The sequence below is a fragment of the Dendrobates tinctorius genome, unplaced genomic scaffold (genome assembly GCF_039654945.1).
Source record: "Dendrobates tinctorius isolate UK_male_01 unplaced genomic scaffold, ASM3965494v1 ptg000065l, whole genome shotgun sequence".
NCBI classification, from domain to species: domain Eukaryota; kingdom Metazoa; phylum Chordata; class Amphibia; order Anura; family Dendrobatidae; genus Dendrobates; species Dendrobates tinctorius.
Genome location: NW_027361733.1, coordinates 7,605,109 through 7,619,528, shown reverse-complemented (window position 1 = coordinate 7,619,528; position 14,420 = coordinate 7,605,109). Strand labels below are relative to the sequence as shown.

At 48.8% G+C, this 14,420-nt stretch overlaps 1 protein-coding gene across 6 annotated transcripts in view; it reads right to left on the bottom strand.

The window, feature by feature from the left end:
- Positions 1-646: 646 nt before the first annotated feature.
- The window catches only part of LOC141094701 (opsin-5-like), a 37,460-nt gene continuing 23,686 nt past the window's right edge, over positions 647-14,420 (bottom strand). For all 6 annotated transcript variants that reach the window (XM_073580592.1, XM_073580593.1, XM_073580594.1 and 3 more), the window contains 3 exons: positions 6,447-6,574; positions 5,568-5,902; positions 647-1,273 (listed from right to left, as the gene is read on the bottom strand). In XM_073580592.1, coding sequence (XP_073436693.1) covers positions 725-1,273; positions 5,568-5,902; positions 6,447-6,574 — 1,012 coding nt within the window. In that variant the 3' untranslated portion in view covers positions 647-724. The remainder of the gene's footprint in view (positions 1,274-5,567; positions 5,903-6,446; positions 6,575-14,420) is intronic.

Here is a 14,420-nt window from a genome sequence, read left to right as displayed (position 1 = left end):
TTATTGTTAAATATTGGATCCACGTTGCAAACGCATGACAAGTGAGCAGAGCTTAAGTGTATCCTATCGTATGTATCTAATCCACAGAACACTGAGCGTATCCCATCTCTGACCCAGCAGGCAGCAGCACTTGGAAACAGTTGTCTTTTATGTATATATACAGGTGCCTCTCACAAAATTAGAATATCATCAAAAAGTTAATTTAGTAATACCCTTTTGTGGCTTACCCTCCTTGTGGAGTGTGTCAATGACTGCCTTCTGGATATCTGTCTAGTCAGCAGTCTTCCCCATGATTGTGGAGACTACTGAAACAGACTAAGGGACCTAATACTTAGGAAGCCTTTGCAGGTGTTTTCTGTTAATTATTCTAACTTACTGAGGTAATGACTTTTGGGTTTTCATTGGCTGTAAGCCATAATCATCAACATTAACAGAAATAAACACTTGCAAATACATCACTCTTTTTGTAATGACTATATAATAAATGAGTTTCACTTTTTGTATTGAGGAACTGAAATAATAATTAACTTTTGATGATATTCTAATTTTGTGAGAAGCACCTGTAGATTGATCAAGTAATAGTCCCACTCTATAGTGTAGGGCATGAGCTTCTTCCCGATGCGTCAACCACAAGCCCCACACCAGCCTCTGACTGTACCTTTAATGGTGTGAAAGCAGAATATAGTAGGAATCGTACAAATCTACAACAGGACAAATAAACCAATTAGAGGAAATCTTTCATGCAGTCTGGCTGCGGTGATCCCACAGTGACCTCAGTGGCCTCAGTCTTTGATTTGGTCTTGGTGGAACAGACCACAAGATGGACAGAGGTCGGTAATTCCATGTTTCCTACAGGACTCTTTACCAGAGACCGGTGCGTCTGTGGGATAACATCCATAGGATCCAAATTGCAGTATCCCGGGTAATTACTTCGACACTCCAAAGCCACCATATAGTCCTGACATGTGCCTGGCTTACCTATGGTGTTCTCCCGCAAACACTGTGCCCTCTTAACCGGTGTTCTGCAGCCGCGGCACACCACCGCGCACACTGCCTGGAACACGGACAAGTCTTTGGTTATCACATTCAGAAAGTTCGGTTTCAGCAGCAGATATACCACGGGGTTGTAGAGAGTAGAGGACTTGGCAAACACAGCCGCCAGGGCAAACACTATAGGTGGCACGAACCTGGCATCACCGAAAGCCGCCAACAACGCAACCACAGCATACGGTGTCCAGGCCAAGAGGAAACCTATGCAGACGGCAACACTGAGCTGCAGAGAGAAAGAGGAATAGTCCATGTTAGTGTATAGAGGAGCAAACGCCGATCAGTCCCGAAACTGGCTGCGTTCTCGTGCTGTGGACGGGAGCATGTCCACATGTGTTCATTCACTGCAGCTAAAGCTTTGTTCACATTTGCATTAGGCAAATCAAAATTGACACCAATGGCGCCCAATAGACCCCTTTGACTTTAAGGCTGGAGGTGTCCAATGTTTCATGCAGTTTGTTACGCTATATTTTTTCTGCAACAGATGCTTTGAACGCGACTTCTCGCACAGATGTGATCCAATGTGATTCTGTTAATTTGCAATTAATTTGGAAATTGTGCCAATCTGCATGTGATTGCCATTTTTGGCCTCAACGTGTGCATCCAACCTACATTCATACATTTGGGTTGTTGGATTTCCTCCTTACACACCTGATAACCAGGAGGGGGATTGTTCCTGACTATTATTTATTGGCAGCGTTATCTATATAATCTACATTAACAACAAAAATACTTTGCGCCAATTCAATATTGCATTTGCCTTCTTTTCTTTTGTCTATTTTTTTTGTGCTTTTCACATGTTTTTCATTTACATCTTATTCTTCTTTTAATTTGCAACATTGTTAAAGTCTAATTTTTAGTGTTCGCCCACAATGGCAAACATAACTAAAAACAGGCAACGTTTAGGGTTTCCAAATGTTTTTGCCTGAGTCAAAGTCGCAAATGTACTCCAGTCCCCTCCTGGAATGATTTTAGGTACAGCAGTTATTTTGGTACCGTTTTGCAAGTGAACCTTTTTTTTGCTACTTTTTAGTGCAAAAAGTTGCACAAACATAAAAATAAAGCATATTTTGTGACTTTTGCGCAAAATTCTAGAATCGCAGGCGCCCTTTGGAAGATTATAGCGCAAAAAAACAGGCAACAAATAACGCAAGACCGAAAAGGGACTTTATAAAAAACAAAAATCATGGATGTGGACCAACAAGCTGCTATAATAAAGAGGAACAGTTACTTTTTCCAGCATTGGATAACTGAACATAGCATTGCAAAAATAATATTTCCCAGAATACAAATCAGCAGAGCCAACTCCGGGCAGACATTAAAGAAGTAGGGAATACTGGGAGGTGGTAATTCTGTAGCAAAGTGTATTCCTGGAGTCTACTCAGGACCAGTACAGGATAGAAGTAATGCACATAGCAGTGACTCCAGAGTGTAGATAAATTACATTACTACTCCTGAGTTACATCGTGTATTATACCCCAGAGCTGCACTCACTATTCTGCTATTGCAGTCACTGTGTACATACATTACTTATCCTGTACTGATCCTGAGTTACATCCTGTATTATGCTCCTGAGCTGCAGTCACTATTCTGCTGGTGGAGTCACTGTGTATATACATTACATTACTTATACTGTACTGATCCTGAGTTACATCCTGTATTATACTCCAGAGCTGCACTCACTATTCTGCTGGTGGAGTCACTGTGTACATACATTACTTATCCTGTACTGATCCTGAGTTACATCCTGAATTATACTCCAGAGCTGCACTCACTATTCTGCTGGTGGAGTCACTGTGTACATACATTACATTACTTATCCTGTACTGATCCTGCGTTACATCCTGTATTATACTCCAGAGCTGCACTCACTATTCTGCTGGTGGAGTCACTGTGTACATACATTACTTACCCTGTACTGATCCTGAGTTACATCCTGTTTTATACTCCAGAGCTGCACTCACTATTCTGCTGGTGGAGTCACTGTGTACATACATTACTTACCCTGTACTGATCCTGAGTTACATCCTGTTTTATACTCCAGAGCTGCACTCACTATTCTGCTGGTGGAGTCACTGTGTACATACATTGCATTACTAATCCTGCATTATACCCCAGAGCTGCACTCACTATTCTGCTGGTGGAGTCACTGTGTACATACATTACTTATCCTGTACTGATCCTGAGTTACATCCTGTATTATACCCCAGAGCTGCACTCACTATTCTGCTGGTGCAGTCACTGTGTACATACATTACTTATCCTGTACTGATCCTGAGTAACATCCTGTATTATACCCCAGAGCTGCACTCACTATTCTGCTGGTGGAGTCACTGTGTACCTATATTACTTATCCTGTACTGATCCTGAGTTACATTCTGTATTATACTCCAGAGCTGCACTCACTATTCTGCTGGTGGAATCACTGTGTACATACATTACATTACTTATCCTGTGCTGATCCTGAATTACATCATATATTATACTCCAGAGCTGCACTCACTATTCTGCTGGTGGAGTCACGGTGTACATACATTACTTATCCTGTACTGATCCTGAGTTACATCTTGTATTATACTCCAGAGCTGCACTCACTATTCTGCTGGTGGAGTCACGGTGTACATACATTACATTACTTATCCTGTACTGATCCTGAGTTACATCCTGTATTATACTCCAGGGATGCACTCACTATTCTGTTGGTGGACTCACTGGGTACATACATTACATTACTTATCCTGTACTGATCTTGAGTTACATCCTTTATTATACTCCAGAGCTGCACTCACTATTCTGCTGGTGGAGTCATACTGTACATACATTACTTATCCTGTACTGAGCCTGAGTTACATCCTGTATTATACTCCAGAGCTGCACTCACTATTCTGCTGGTGAAGTCACTGTACATTACAACTCTGGCTTTTGGGTGACCTTATGACACTCCTGGTACAAAAATATAAGCAGTTTTTCTTTGTTTGATGGCTTGTGACTATCCATCATCCTCTTGATTACATACCAGAGGTTTTCAGTGGGATTCAGGACTGGAGATTGGGCTGGCCTTGACAGGGATTTGATGTGGTGATCCTTCATCCACACATTGATTGACCTAGCTGTGTGGCATGGCACATTGTCCTGCAGGAAAAACCAGTCCTCAGAGTTGGGGAACATTGCCTGAGCAGAAGGAATCATCCGTTTTTCCAGGATAACCTTGTATGCTGCTTGATTCATATGTCCTTCACAAAGATTAACCTGCCCAATTCCAGCCTTGTTGAAGTATCCCCAGATCATCACCGATCCTCCACCAAATTTCACAGTGGGTGCAAGACACTGTGGCTTGTACGCCTCTCTAGATCTTCGTCTAACCATTAGATAACCAGTTGTTGGGCAAAAGCTGAAAATTAGACTCATCAGAGAAGATTACCTTACTCCAGTCCTCTATGGTCTAATCATTATGGTCTTTGGCAAACTTCAGCCTGGCTCTTCTTTGCTTCTCATTGATGAAAAACTGTTTTCTATCTTTACATGACTTGAGCCCTGCCTCTAGGAGCCTGTTACGAACTGTTCTTGCTGTGCACTTCACCCCAGCTGCCATTTGTCATTCTTTTTGTAGGTCACTTGATGTCATCCTGCGGTTGCTGAGTGACATTCGAATAAGATGACGGTCATCCCGGACAGTGGAGAGTCGTTTTCGCCCTCTGCCGGTCTGCAGCTTAGTTGTCCCCAATGTCTGCTGCTTGACCTTGTTGTAATGGACAGCCGTCTTAGAAATTTTAAGGATGGAGGCAACATGACGCTCACTGTATCCCTCTGCTAGTAAAGCCAGACTTGAGCCCTTTGTTTTCTCACTCAAGACTTTTCTTTTCAACTTCTTTGGCATGGTTACAATTTAATTTTTCATTCTTATTACTTTTGGGATATTACTAGCACTTGTTTTGCCATCAAGCTTGTCCTACTGCAAGAGGATTGTGAACACCACAGCAGGGTTTTTTGTACTTTCCTTCGTTAAATAAGATTTGGTTCAGGTGATCATCTAATCAGAAGCACATTAAGTAGAATGAGGTGTACTCTGGTTGGAATTTATCTGACACTGGAATTGAATGGCTGTCAGACATGTAGAGAAGCTGATTCTTATAAAACTGTGCAATGGTCTCTTAATTTTTGCCAGAGCTGTATGTATATATGTGTAGTCATACTTCTAGGTTTTGTGTGCTGATGGTGACCACCATTTCTACTACATGGTGGCTTGATGGCTCAGTGGTTAGCGATGCAGCGTTGCAGCCCTGGGGTCCTGGGTTCAAATCTCACAAAGGACAACATCTGCAAGGAGTTTGTCTGTTCTCCCTGTGTTTGTGTGGGTTTCCTGCAGGTTCTCCGGTTTCTTCCCACATTCCAAAGACATACTGATACGGAATTTAGATTGTGAGCCCCATTGGGGACAGTGCCAATAATGTCTGTAAAGCGCGGTGGAATTAATGGCGCTATATAAATAGAATAAATAAATTAAATATACAATCTCGCACCTTTATGATGAGGTTGTGGACAGCGCTTCCCTTGTTCTGCGGGGACAGGTGCTGCTGCACGGCTTTTCTTGCCCCTATCACGGTGAGCAGGATGAGGGTGTAGGAGATCAGGATTACTGTGCAGGGAATGATGTAGCAGAACACAAACAGTGCCACGATGTAGGAGACGGCTCTATGCTCCTGGCTGGCAGCTTTCCAGTCTATACAGCAGGCAGTGCCATACGGCTCGGGACCGTAACTCCCCCAGTCAGCCAGGGGCGCCGTAGCAAACACAAAGGCATAGGTCCAGACGCACAGCAGCAAGACACGGGAGTGGGAGGAAGAAAACTTGTTACCTGCAAAGAGAGTAGGAACATAGGCTGAGCCTGCAATAAATCACGCCATAGACGGCGCAATACTGGGAAGAACAACTTTAGTATGACTTGCATTTCACACTTTATTTGAATGATTTCTGTTTGCTGTGAGTGAATAGAAACGTTCCTGCTTACAGTTTACAGGCTCTGGATACAAGACTAAAGTATTGTTAGGCTACGAGCACAGAAAAATCTGCTGAAGATAGTAAGACTGTTGGCAGGAAAAACACTGCATACAATGCATGCATTTCTTATGCATATTTTCCCACTAATTTACATGGGGAAAAAAAAACTGCAAAAACAAAAATATACAGTATAAGCTACAGATCTGAAAAAAACGCTTCAAATCTGCAAGGAAAAAATAAGCCACATGCGCAGGAGATCTCAGAAATGTCATTCGCTTTTATGGTACTGTAAAAAGCAGCGCAGTGGAAAAACGCAACTTTTGAACAAGCCCTTAAGGTTGTTATGAAACTGTGGGAGAAGATACTAAATCCAAACATCACTCATGAAACTTGTAACTCACCGTACATGGGGGAACAGACCTTTATGCAGCAGACAGCGCTTAGGACTGTGAGGTTCGTCAGGCTACAGAGACCAAATAGGACACCACAAAACGCATAATATTTACAGACCAGTCGGTCAAAGAGCCACCTAAGGAGAGGAGGAAGCAGCTGTTATTCTGCAGAACATGAGACAAAGAGAGGAGCAAATGTGGGGAGACCTCCTGGAGGTGGTGTGCTGGAGTGTGCCCCATTGCCTGAGACTGAGACACACACGAACAAATGTGGGGAGACCTCTTGGAGGTGGGGTGCTGCTGGATTGTGCCCCATTGCCTGAGACAGAGATAGGAGCAAATGTGGGGAGACCTCCTGGAGGTGGGTTGCTGGAGTGTGCCCCATTGCCTGAGACAGAGACAGGAACAAGTGTAGCGAGACCTCCTGGAGGTAGGGTGCTGGAGTGAGTCCCATTGCCTGAGAGACAGGAAGAAATATGGGGAGACCTCCTGGAGTTGGGGTGCTGGAGTGTGCCCCATTGCCTGAGACAGAGACAGGAGCAAATGTGGGGAGACCTCCTGGAGATGGGGTGCTGGAATGTGACCCATTGGCTGAGACAGAGACAGGAACAAGTGTGGGGAGACCTCAACTCCTGGAGGTGGGGGGCTGGAGTGGACCCCATTGCCTGAGACAGACAGGAACAAATGTGGGGACACCTCCTGGAGGTGGGGGGGTTGGAGTGTGCCCCATTGCCTGAGACAGGAAGAAATGTGGGGAGACCTCCTGGAGGTGGGGGGCTGGAGTGGACCCCATTGCCTGAGACACAGACGAACAAATGTGGCGAGACCTCCTGGAGGTGGTGTGCTGGAGTGTGCCCCATTGCCTGAAACACACACGAACAAATGTGGGGAGACCTCCTGGAGGTGGGGTGCTGCTGGATTGTGCCCCATTGCCTGAGACAGAGATAGGAGCAAATGTGAGGAGACCTCCTGGAGGTGGGTTGCTGGAGTGTGCCCCATTGCCTGAGACAGAGACAGGAACAAGTGTAGCGAGACCTCCTGGAGGTGGAGTGCTGGAGTGAGTCCCATTGCCTGAGATAGACAGGAAGAAATTTGTGGAGACCTCCTGGAGGTGGGGTGCTGGAGTGAGCCCCATTGCCTGAGATAGACAGGAAGAAATATGGGGAGACCTCCTGGAGGTGGGGTGCTAGAGTGTGCCCCATTGCCTGAGACAGGAAGAAATGTGGGGAGACCTCCTGGAGGTGGGGTGCTGGAGTGAGCCCCATTGCCTGAGATAGACAGGAAGAAATATGGGGAGACCTCCTGGAGGTGGGGTGCTAGAGTGTGCCCCATTGCCTGAGACAGGAAGAAATGTGGGGAGACCTCCTGGAGGTGGGGTGCTGGAGTGTGCCCCATTGCCTGAGACAGAGCGAGGAGCAAATGTGGGGAGACCTCCTGGAGGTGGGGTGCTGGAGTGTGCCCCATTGCCTGAGAGAGCGAGGAGCAAATGTGGGGAGACCTTCTGGAGATGGGGTGCTGGAATGTAACCCATTGGCTGAGACAGAGACAGGAACAAGTGTGGGGAGACCTCAACTCCTGGAGGTGGGGGGTTGGAGTGGACCCCATTGCCTGAGACAGACAGGAAAAAATGTGGGGACACCTCCTGTAGGTGGGGTGCTGGAGTGTGCCCCATTGCCTGAGACAGGAAGAAATGTGGGGAGACCTCCTGGAGGTGGGGTGCTGGAGTGTGCCCCATTGCCTGAGGCAAGGCGAGGAGCAAATGTGGGGAGACCTCCTAGAGATGGGGTGCTGGAATGTGACCCATTGCCTGAGACAGAGACAGGAACAAGTGTGGGGAGACCTGAACTCCAGGAGGTGGGGGGCTGGAGTGGGCCCCATTCCCTGAGACAGACAGGAACAAATTGGGGAGACCTCCTGGAGGTGGGGTGCTGGAGTGTGCCCCATTGACTGAGACAGACAGGAAGAAATGTGGGGAGACCTCTTTGTGGTGGGGTGCTGCTGGAGTGTGCTCCATTGTCTGAGACAGGAGCAAATGTTGGGAGACCTCCTGGAGGTGGGGTGCTTGAGTGTGCCCCATTGCCTGAAACAGGAAGAAATGTGGGGAGACCTCCTGGAGGTGGGGTACTGGAGTGTGCCCCATTGCCTGAGACAGCGAGGAGCAAATGTGGGGAGACCTCCTGGAGGTGGGGTACTGGAGTGTGCCCCATTGCCTGAGACAGAGACAGGAACAAGTGTGGGGAGACCTCAACTCCTGGAGGTGGGGTGCTGGAGTGTACCCCCCATTGCCTGAGAGACACAGGAAGAAATGTGGGGAGACCACCTGGAGGTGGGGTGCTGGAGTGTGCCCCATTGCCTGAGACAGAGCGAGGAGCAAATGTGGGGAGACCTCCTGGAGATGGGGTGCTGGAATGTGACCCATTTCCTGAGACAGAGACAGGAACAAGTGTGGGGAGACCTGAACTCCTGGAGGTGGGGGGCTGGAGTGGGCCCCATTCCCTGGGACAGACAGGAACAAATTGGGGAGACCTCCTGGAGGTGGGGTGCTGGAGTGTGCCTCATTGTCTGAGACAGACAGGAAGAAATGTGGGGAGACCTCCTGGAGGTGGGGTGCTGCTGGAGTGAGCCCCATTGCCTGAGACAGAGACAGGAGCAAATGTAGGGAGACCTCCTGGAGGTGGGGTGCTGGAATGTGCCCCATTGCCTGAGACAGGAACAAGTGTGGGGAGACATCAACTCCTGGAGGTGGGGGGCTGGAGTGGGCCCCATTGCCTGAGACAGACAGGAACAAATGTGGGGACACCTCCTGGAGGTGGGGTGCTGGAGTGGGCCCCATTGCCTGAGACAGACAGGAAGAAATGTGGGGAGACCTCCTGGAGGTGGGGTGCTGCTGGAGTGTGCCCCATTGCCTGAGACAGAGACAGGAGCAAATGTGGGGAGACCTCCTGGAGGTGGGGTGATGGAATGTGCCCCATTGCCTGAGACAGGAACAAGTGTGGGGAGACCTCAACTCCTGGAGGTGGGGGGCTGGAGTGGGCCCCATTGCCTGAGACAGAGACAGGAACAAGTGTAGCGAGACCTCCTGGAGGTGGGGTGCTGGAGTGAGCCCCATTGCCTGAAACAGAGACAGGAACAAGTGTAGCGAGACCTCCGGGAGGTGGGGTGCTGGAGTGAGCCCCATTGCCTGAGGCAGAGCGAGGAGCAAATGTGGGGAGACCTCCTGGAGGAGGGGTGATGGAATGTGCCCCATTGCCTGAGACAGGAACAAGTGTGGGGAGACCTCAACTCCTGGAGGTGGGGGGCTGGAGTGGGCCCCATTGCCTGAGACAGAGACAGGAACAAGTGTAGCGAGACCTCCTGGAGGTGGGGTGCTGGCGTGAGCCCCATTGCCTGAGACAGAGACAGGAACAAGTGTAGCGAGACCTCCGGGAGGTGGGGTGCTGGAGTGAGCCCCATTGCCTGAGATAGACAGGAAGAAATGTGGGGAGACCTCCTGGAGGTGGGGTGCTGGAGTGTGCCCCATTGCCTGAGACAGACAGGAAGAAATGTGGGGAGATCTCTTGGAGGTGGGGTGCTGCTGGAGTGTGCCCCATTGCCTGAGACAGACAGGAGCAAATGTGGGGAGACCTCCTGGAGGTGGGGTGCTGGAATGTGCCCCATTGCCTGCGACACAGACAGGAACAAGTGTGGGAAGACCGCAACTCCTGGAGGTGGGGGGCTGGAGTGGGCCCCATTGCCTGAGACCGACAGGAACAAATGTGGGGAGACCTCCTGGAGGTGGGGTGCTGGAGTGTGCCCCATTGCCTGAGACAGAGCGAGGATCAAATGTGGGGAGACCTCCTGGAGGTGGGGTGCTGGAGTGGGCCCCATTGCCTGAGACAGACAGGAACAGATGTGGGGACACCTCCTGGAGGTGGGGTGCTGGAGTGAGCCCCATTGCCTGAGATAGACAGGAAGAAATGTGGGGAGACCTCCTGTAGGTGGGGTGCTGGAGTGTGCCCCATTGCCTGAGACAGTAAGAAATGTGGGGAGACCTCCTGGAGGTGGGGTGCTGGAGTGAGCTCTATTGCCTGAGACAGACAGGAACAAATGTGGGGAGACCTCCTGGAGGTGGGGTGCTGGAGTATGCTCCATTGCCTTGGATCCTACATTGCTAGTTTATTGGGTACATTGCAGTTCTACATGTGACCAGCAGGTGTCATCACTGCACTGTGTGCGCCTCTAGTGAAAGGGGGGGTTCTCCAGGACTAAAATTTGAAACCTGTCCATAAGAGTCATCATTGTGCAATAACGCCCATCATCTCCTCACACCATAAATAATATCTAGAATTGTGACCAGAAGGTACGCCAAAACTCTGTTTAAATATGCCAAATTTCTTTCTGTCAGCTCCACACTTACTCTTACCATGCTGAAATATGCTTTAATGGTTTTGCCTCCATTACTCCTGACACTCCTTCGCTATCCACAGACCCCAGCACCCTCTAACCAAGTAATAATCTCTCCTTCCCTCTTGCCCCCCATCTGACCTCCTCCGCTAACCTGCTCCTCAACTTCAGATCGCTCCTAATAACACACAAAACATGTCTCCCACTCTCCTCCTCCCACTTGCTCTCCCTTTCTCTGCTTCTCCTCACTGCTGGCGACATACCTCCCATTACTGCCCCATTCTATCACTCCCAATTCAAAAAAACACCCGAATTCTTTCCAACCTCAAATCCGTGCCTTTGACGCCCACCACCCTGCTCCCTCTTTCACTCTGGAATGCCCGCTCCGTCTGCAATAAACTCCTTGTGATTCACGACCTCTTTACCTCTTGCAATTTTTCCTTTCTTGGCCTCACTGAAACATGGCTGACACCCTCCGACACCGCCTCCCCTGCTGCGCTATGCTATGGCGGCCCCCACTTCACCCACATGCCTCGCCCTGGCAACAGACATGGTGGAGGAGTGGGCCTTCTCCTTTCTTCCAACTGCACCTTCAACCCAATCCCACCTCTTCCCTCCCTTGTCCTCCCCTCTTTTGAAGTCCACTCTGTCTGCATCTACTCTCCCTCAAACCTCCAAGTGGCTGTCATATACCGACCCCCAGGTCCCACCACTGCCTTTATTGACCAATTCTCCACCTGGCTCCTTCACTTTCTCTCTGCTGACATTCCCACCATCATCATGGGTGACTTCAACATACCCATCGACACCCACCAGTCAGCAGCTTCCAAACTCCTGTCCCTTACTTCTTTTTTTGGACTTACTCAGTGGTCCTCCTCAGCCACCCACACAGAGGGACATACATTAGACCTGGTCTTCACCTGTCTCTGCTCCCTATCTAACTTCACAACCACCCCTCTCCCTCTATCTGACCACCATCTACTCACTTTCTCATCCCTGTCCTCCTCACCTATCACCCATGTCCAGCAACACGGGCACCCCCACAGAAACCTTGCACATCTAGACACTCACACACTTTCTGACTCTATCCTACCACTGTCCTCCATATCCTCACTTCACAACACAGACACTGCCACTAGTTTCTACAATGCCACTCTTGCATCAGACATCGACTCGGTCGCCTCTGTCATGCAGAACAGAGTGTGACGAATCAATAGACAACCCTGGCACAATAACACCACTAAAAAGCTTCAGCAAGCATCCAGAATTGCTGAACGGCGCTGGAAGAAAACACATTCCCAAGACGACTTCACTGCACTCAAACAAGCAACACTTGCATTCAAATCAGCTCTCACCTCACCTCTGCTAAACAGGCCTACTTTACATCCCTGGTATCTTCCTTATCCCACAACCCCAAACAGTTGTTAAAAGTATTGAACTCCCCTCCTCGGCCCACCACTGCCCCCTCCAACTTCCCTAATCTCTGCCGAGGACTTCGCCATGCACTTCAAAAACAAGATAGACTAAACACGGCAAGTCTTTATTATTCAACCACCACAACCCCTTTGTATACCAGACCAATGCCCAAATGCCATAACCTCCTTATCCAACATCACTGAAGGGGAGCTTGCTCATCTTCTCTCCAAATCACACCTCACCACTTGTGCAGTTGACCCCATCCCACCTCCTCCCCAACCTCGCCACCACTCTTATCCCATCTCTAACCCACCTCTTCAACCTATCACTAACTTCTGGTACCTTCCCTTCTGCTTTCAAACATGCTACAATCACGCCTATCCTTAAAAAGCCAACCCTCGACCCAACCGCTATGTCCAGCTATCGCCCAATATCGCTGCCCCCATTCGCTTCTAAACTCCTGGAGCAGCACGTCCATGCTGAACTTTCCTCCCATCTCTCATCTAACCTGCTCTTTGACAATCTACAATCTGTTTTCCGTCCCCATCACTCCATTGGGACAGCCCTGACCAAGATTACTAACAACCTACTTAGAGCCAAAGCGAACGGACAATACTCTATACTCCTCCTCCTAGACCTGTCCTCTGCCTTCGACACAGTTGACCATTGCCTCCTACTACAGATCCTCTCTTCCTTTGGCATCAAAGACCTCGCCCTGTCCTGGATCTCCTCATACATTTACAACTGCACATTCAGCATCTCCCACTCCCACACTACCTCCTCATCCCACCCTTTCTCTGTTGGAGTTTCCCAAGGCTCTGTTCTAGGACCCCTACTCTTCTCAATCTATACAGTTGACATAAAGTCACACAGATTCCAGTACCACCTTTATGCTGATGATACTCAGATCTACCTCTCTGGCCCAGACGTCACCTCTCTGCTGTCCAAAATCCTGGAGTGTCTATCATCAGCCATATCCTCCTTCTTCTAATCCCGCTTCCTCAAACTGAATGTGGACAAATCTGAACTGATCATCTTTCCCCCATTTCACATCTATAACAATTGACGACATCACGCTTTCCCCCGTACCGGAGGTCAGCTGCTTCGGAGTAACCCTTGACTCTGCCCTGTCCTTCAAACAGCACATCCAAGCTCTCTCCACTTCCTGCCGCCTCCAGCTCAAAAATATTTCCAGAATCCGTCCCTTCATCAACCCTCACTCTAATAAAATGCTTATGCATGCCCTCATCATCTCCCTTCCCGACTACTGCAACATCCTTTTCTGTGGCCTCCCTGCTAACACCCTCGCACCTCTCCAGTCCATCCTTAACTCTGCTGCCTGACTAATTCATCTCTCTTGCTACTCCTCCGCTTCTCCCCTCTGCAGATCTCTTCACTGGCTCCCACTCCCTCAGCGTATCCAATTCAAATTACTAATACTGACCTACAAGGCCATCTATAACCTGTCTCCTCCATACATCTCTGAACTAATCTCCCGATATCTTCCCTCACGTAATCTCCGATCCTCCCAAGACCTCCTTCTCTCCTCAACACTTATTCGCTCATCACCCAACCGCCTCCAAGACTTCTCCCGAATAGCCCCCATCCTCTGGAATTCTTTGCCCCAACACGTCCAGCTATCAACCACACTCGGATCCTTCAGAAAACCCATTTCTTCAGGAAAGCCTACAGCCTGCAATGATCCCCGCTGCCCCCTCACCACTACTGGAGCTACCGCCTTACCATCACTGGAGCTGCTGCAACCCCCCAACCTACTGTCTCCTTCCCCACCATCCTGTGGAATGTAAGCCCAAAAGGGCAGGGTCCTCTCTCCCCTCTGTATCAGTCTGATTGTTAGTTTGTTTACTGTAAGTGATATCTATAACTTTGTATGTAACCCCTTCTCATGTACAGCACCATGAAATCAATGGCGCTATATAAATCAATATTAATAATAATTGTCATTTAAACTGCAGGTAGATCTGATTGGGACAGTGAACGGATCCTTTGGTGCATTTACAGAAGATATGCAGCCATAAAACTGCAAATGCTGCCGCTCAAAATTATAGGAAAAATCTTGACTGTCCAGTCGTGTGTAAGTGTTAGGGCTCATACTCAGTTGCAAGAGACTCGCACGATTCTCGTGCAAATCTCTCGCATGAAAACCTGGCACTGCCGCCGGCA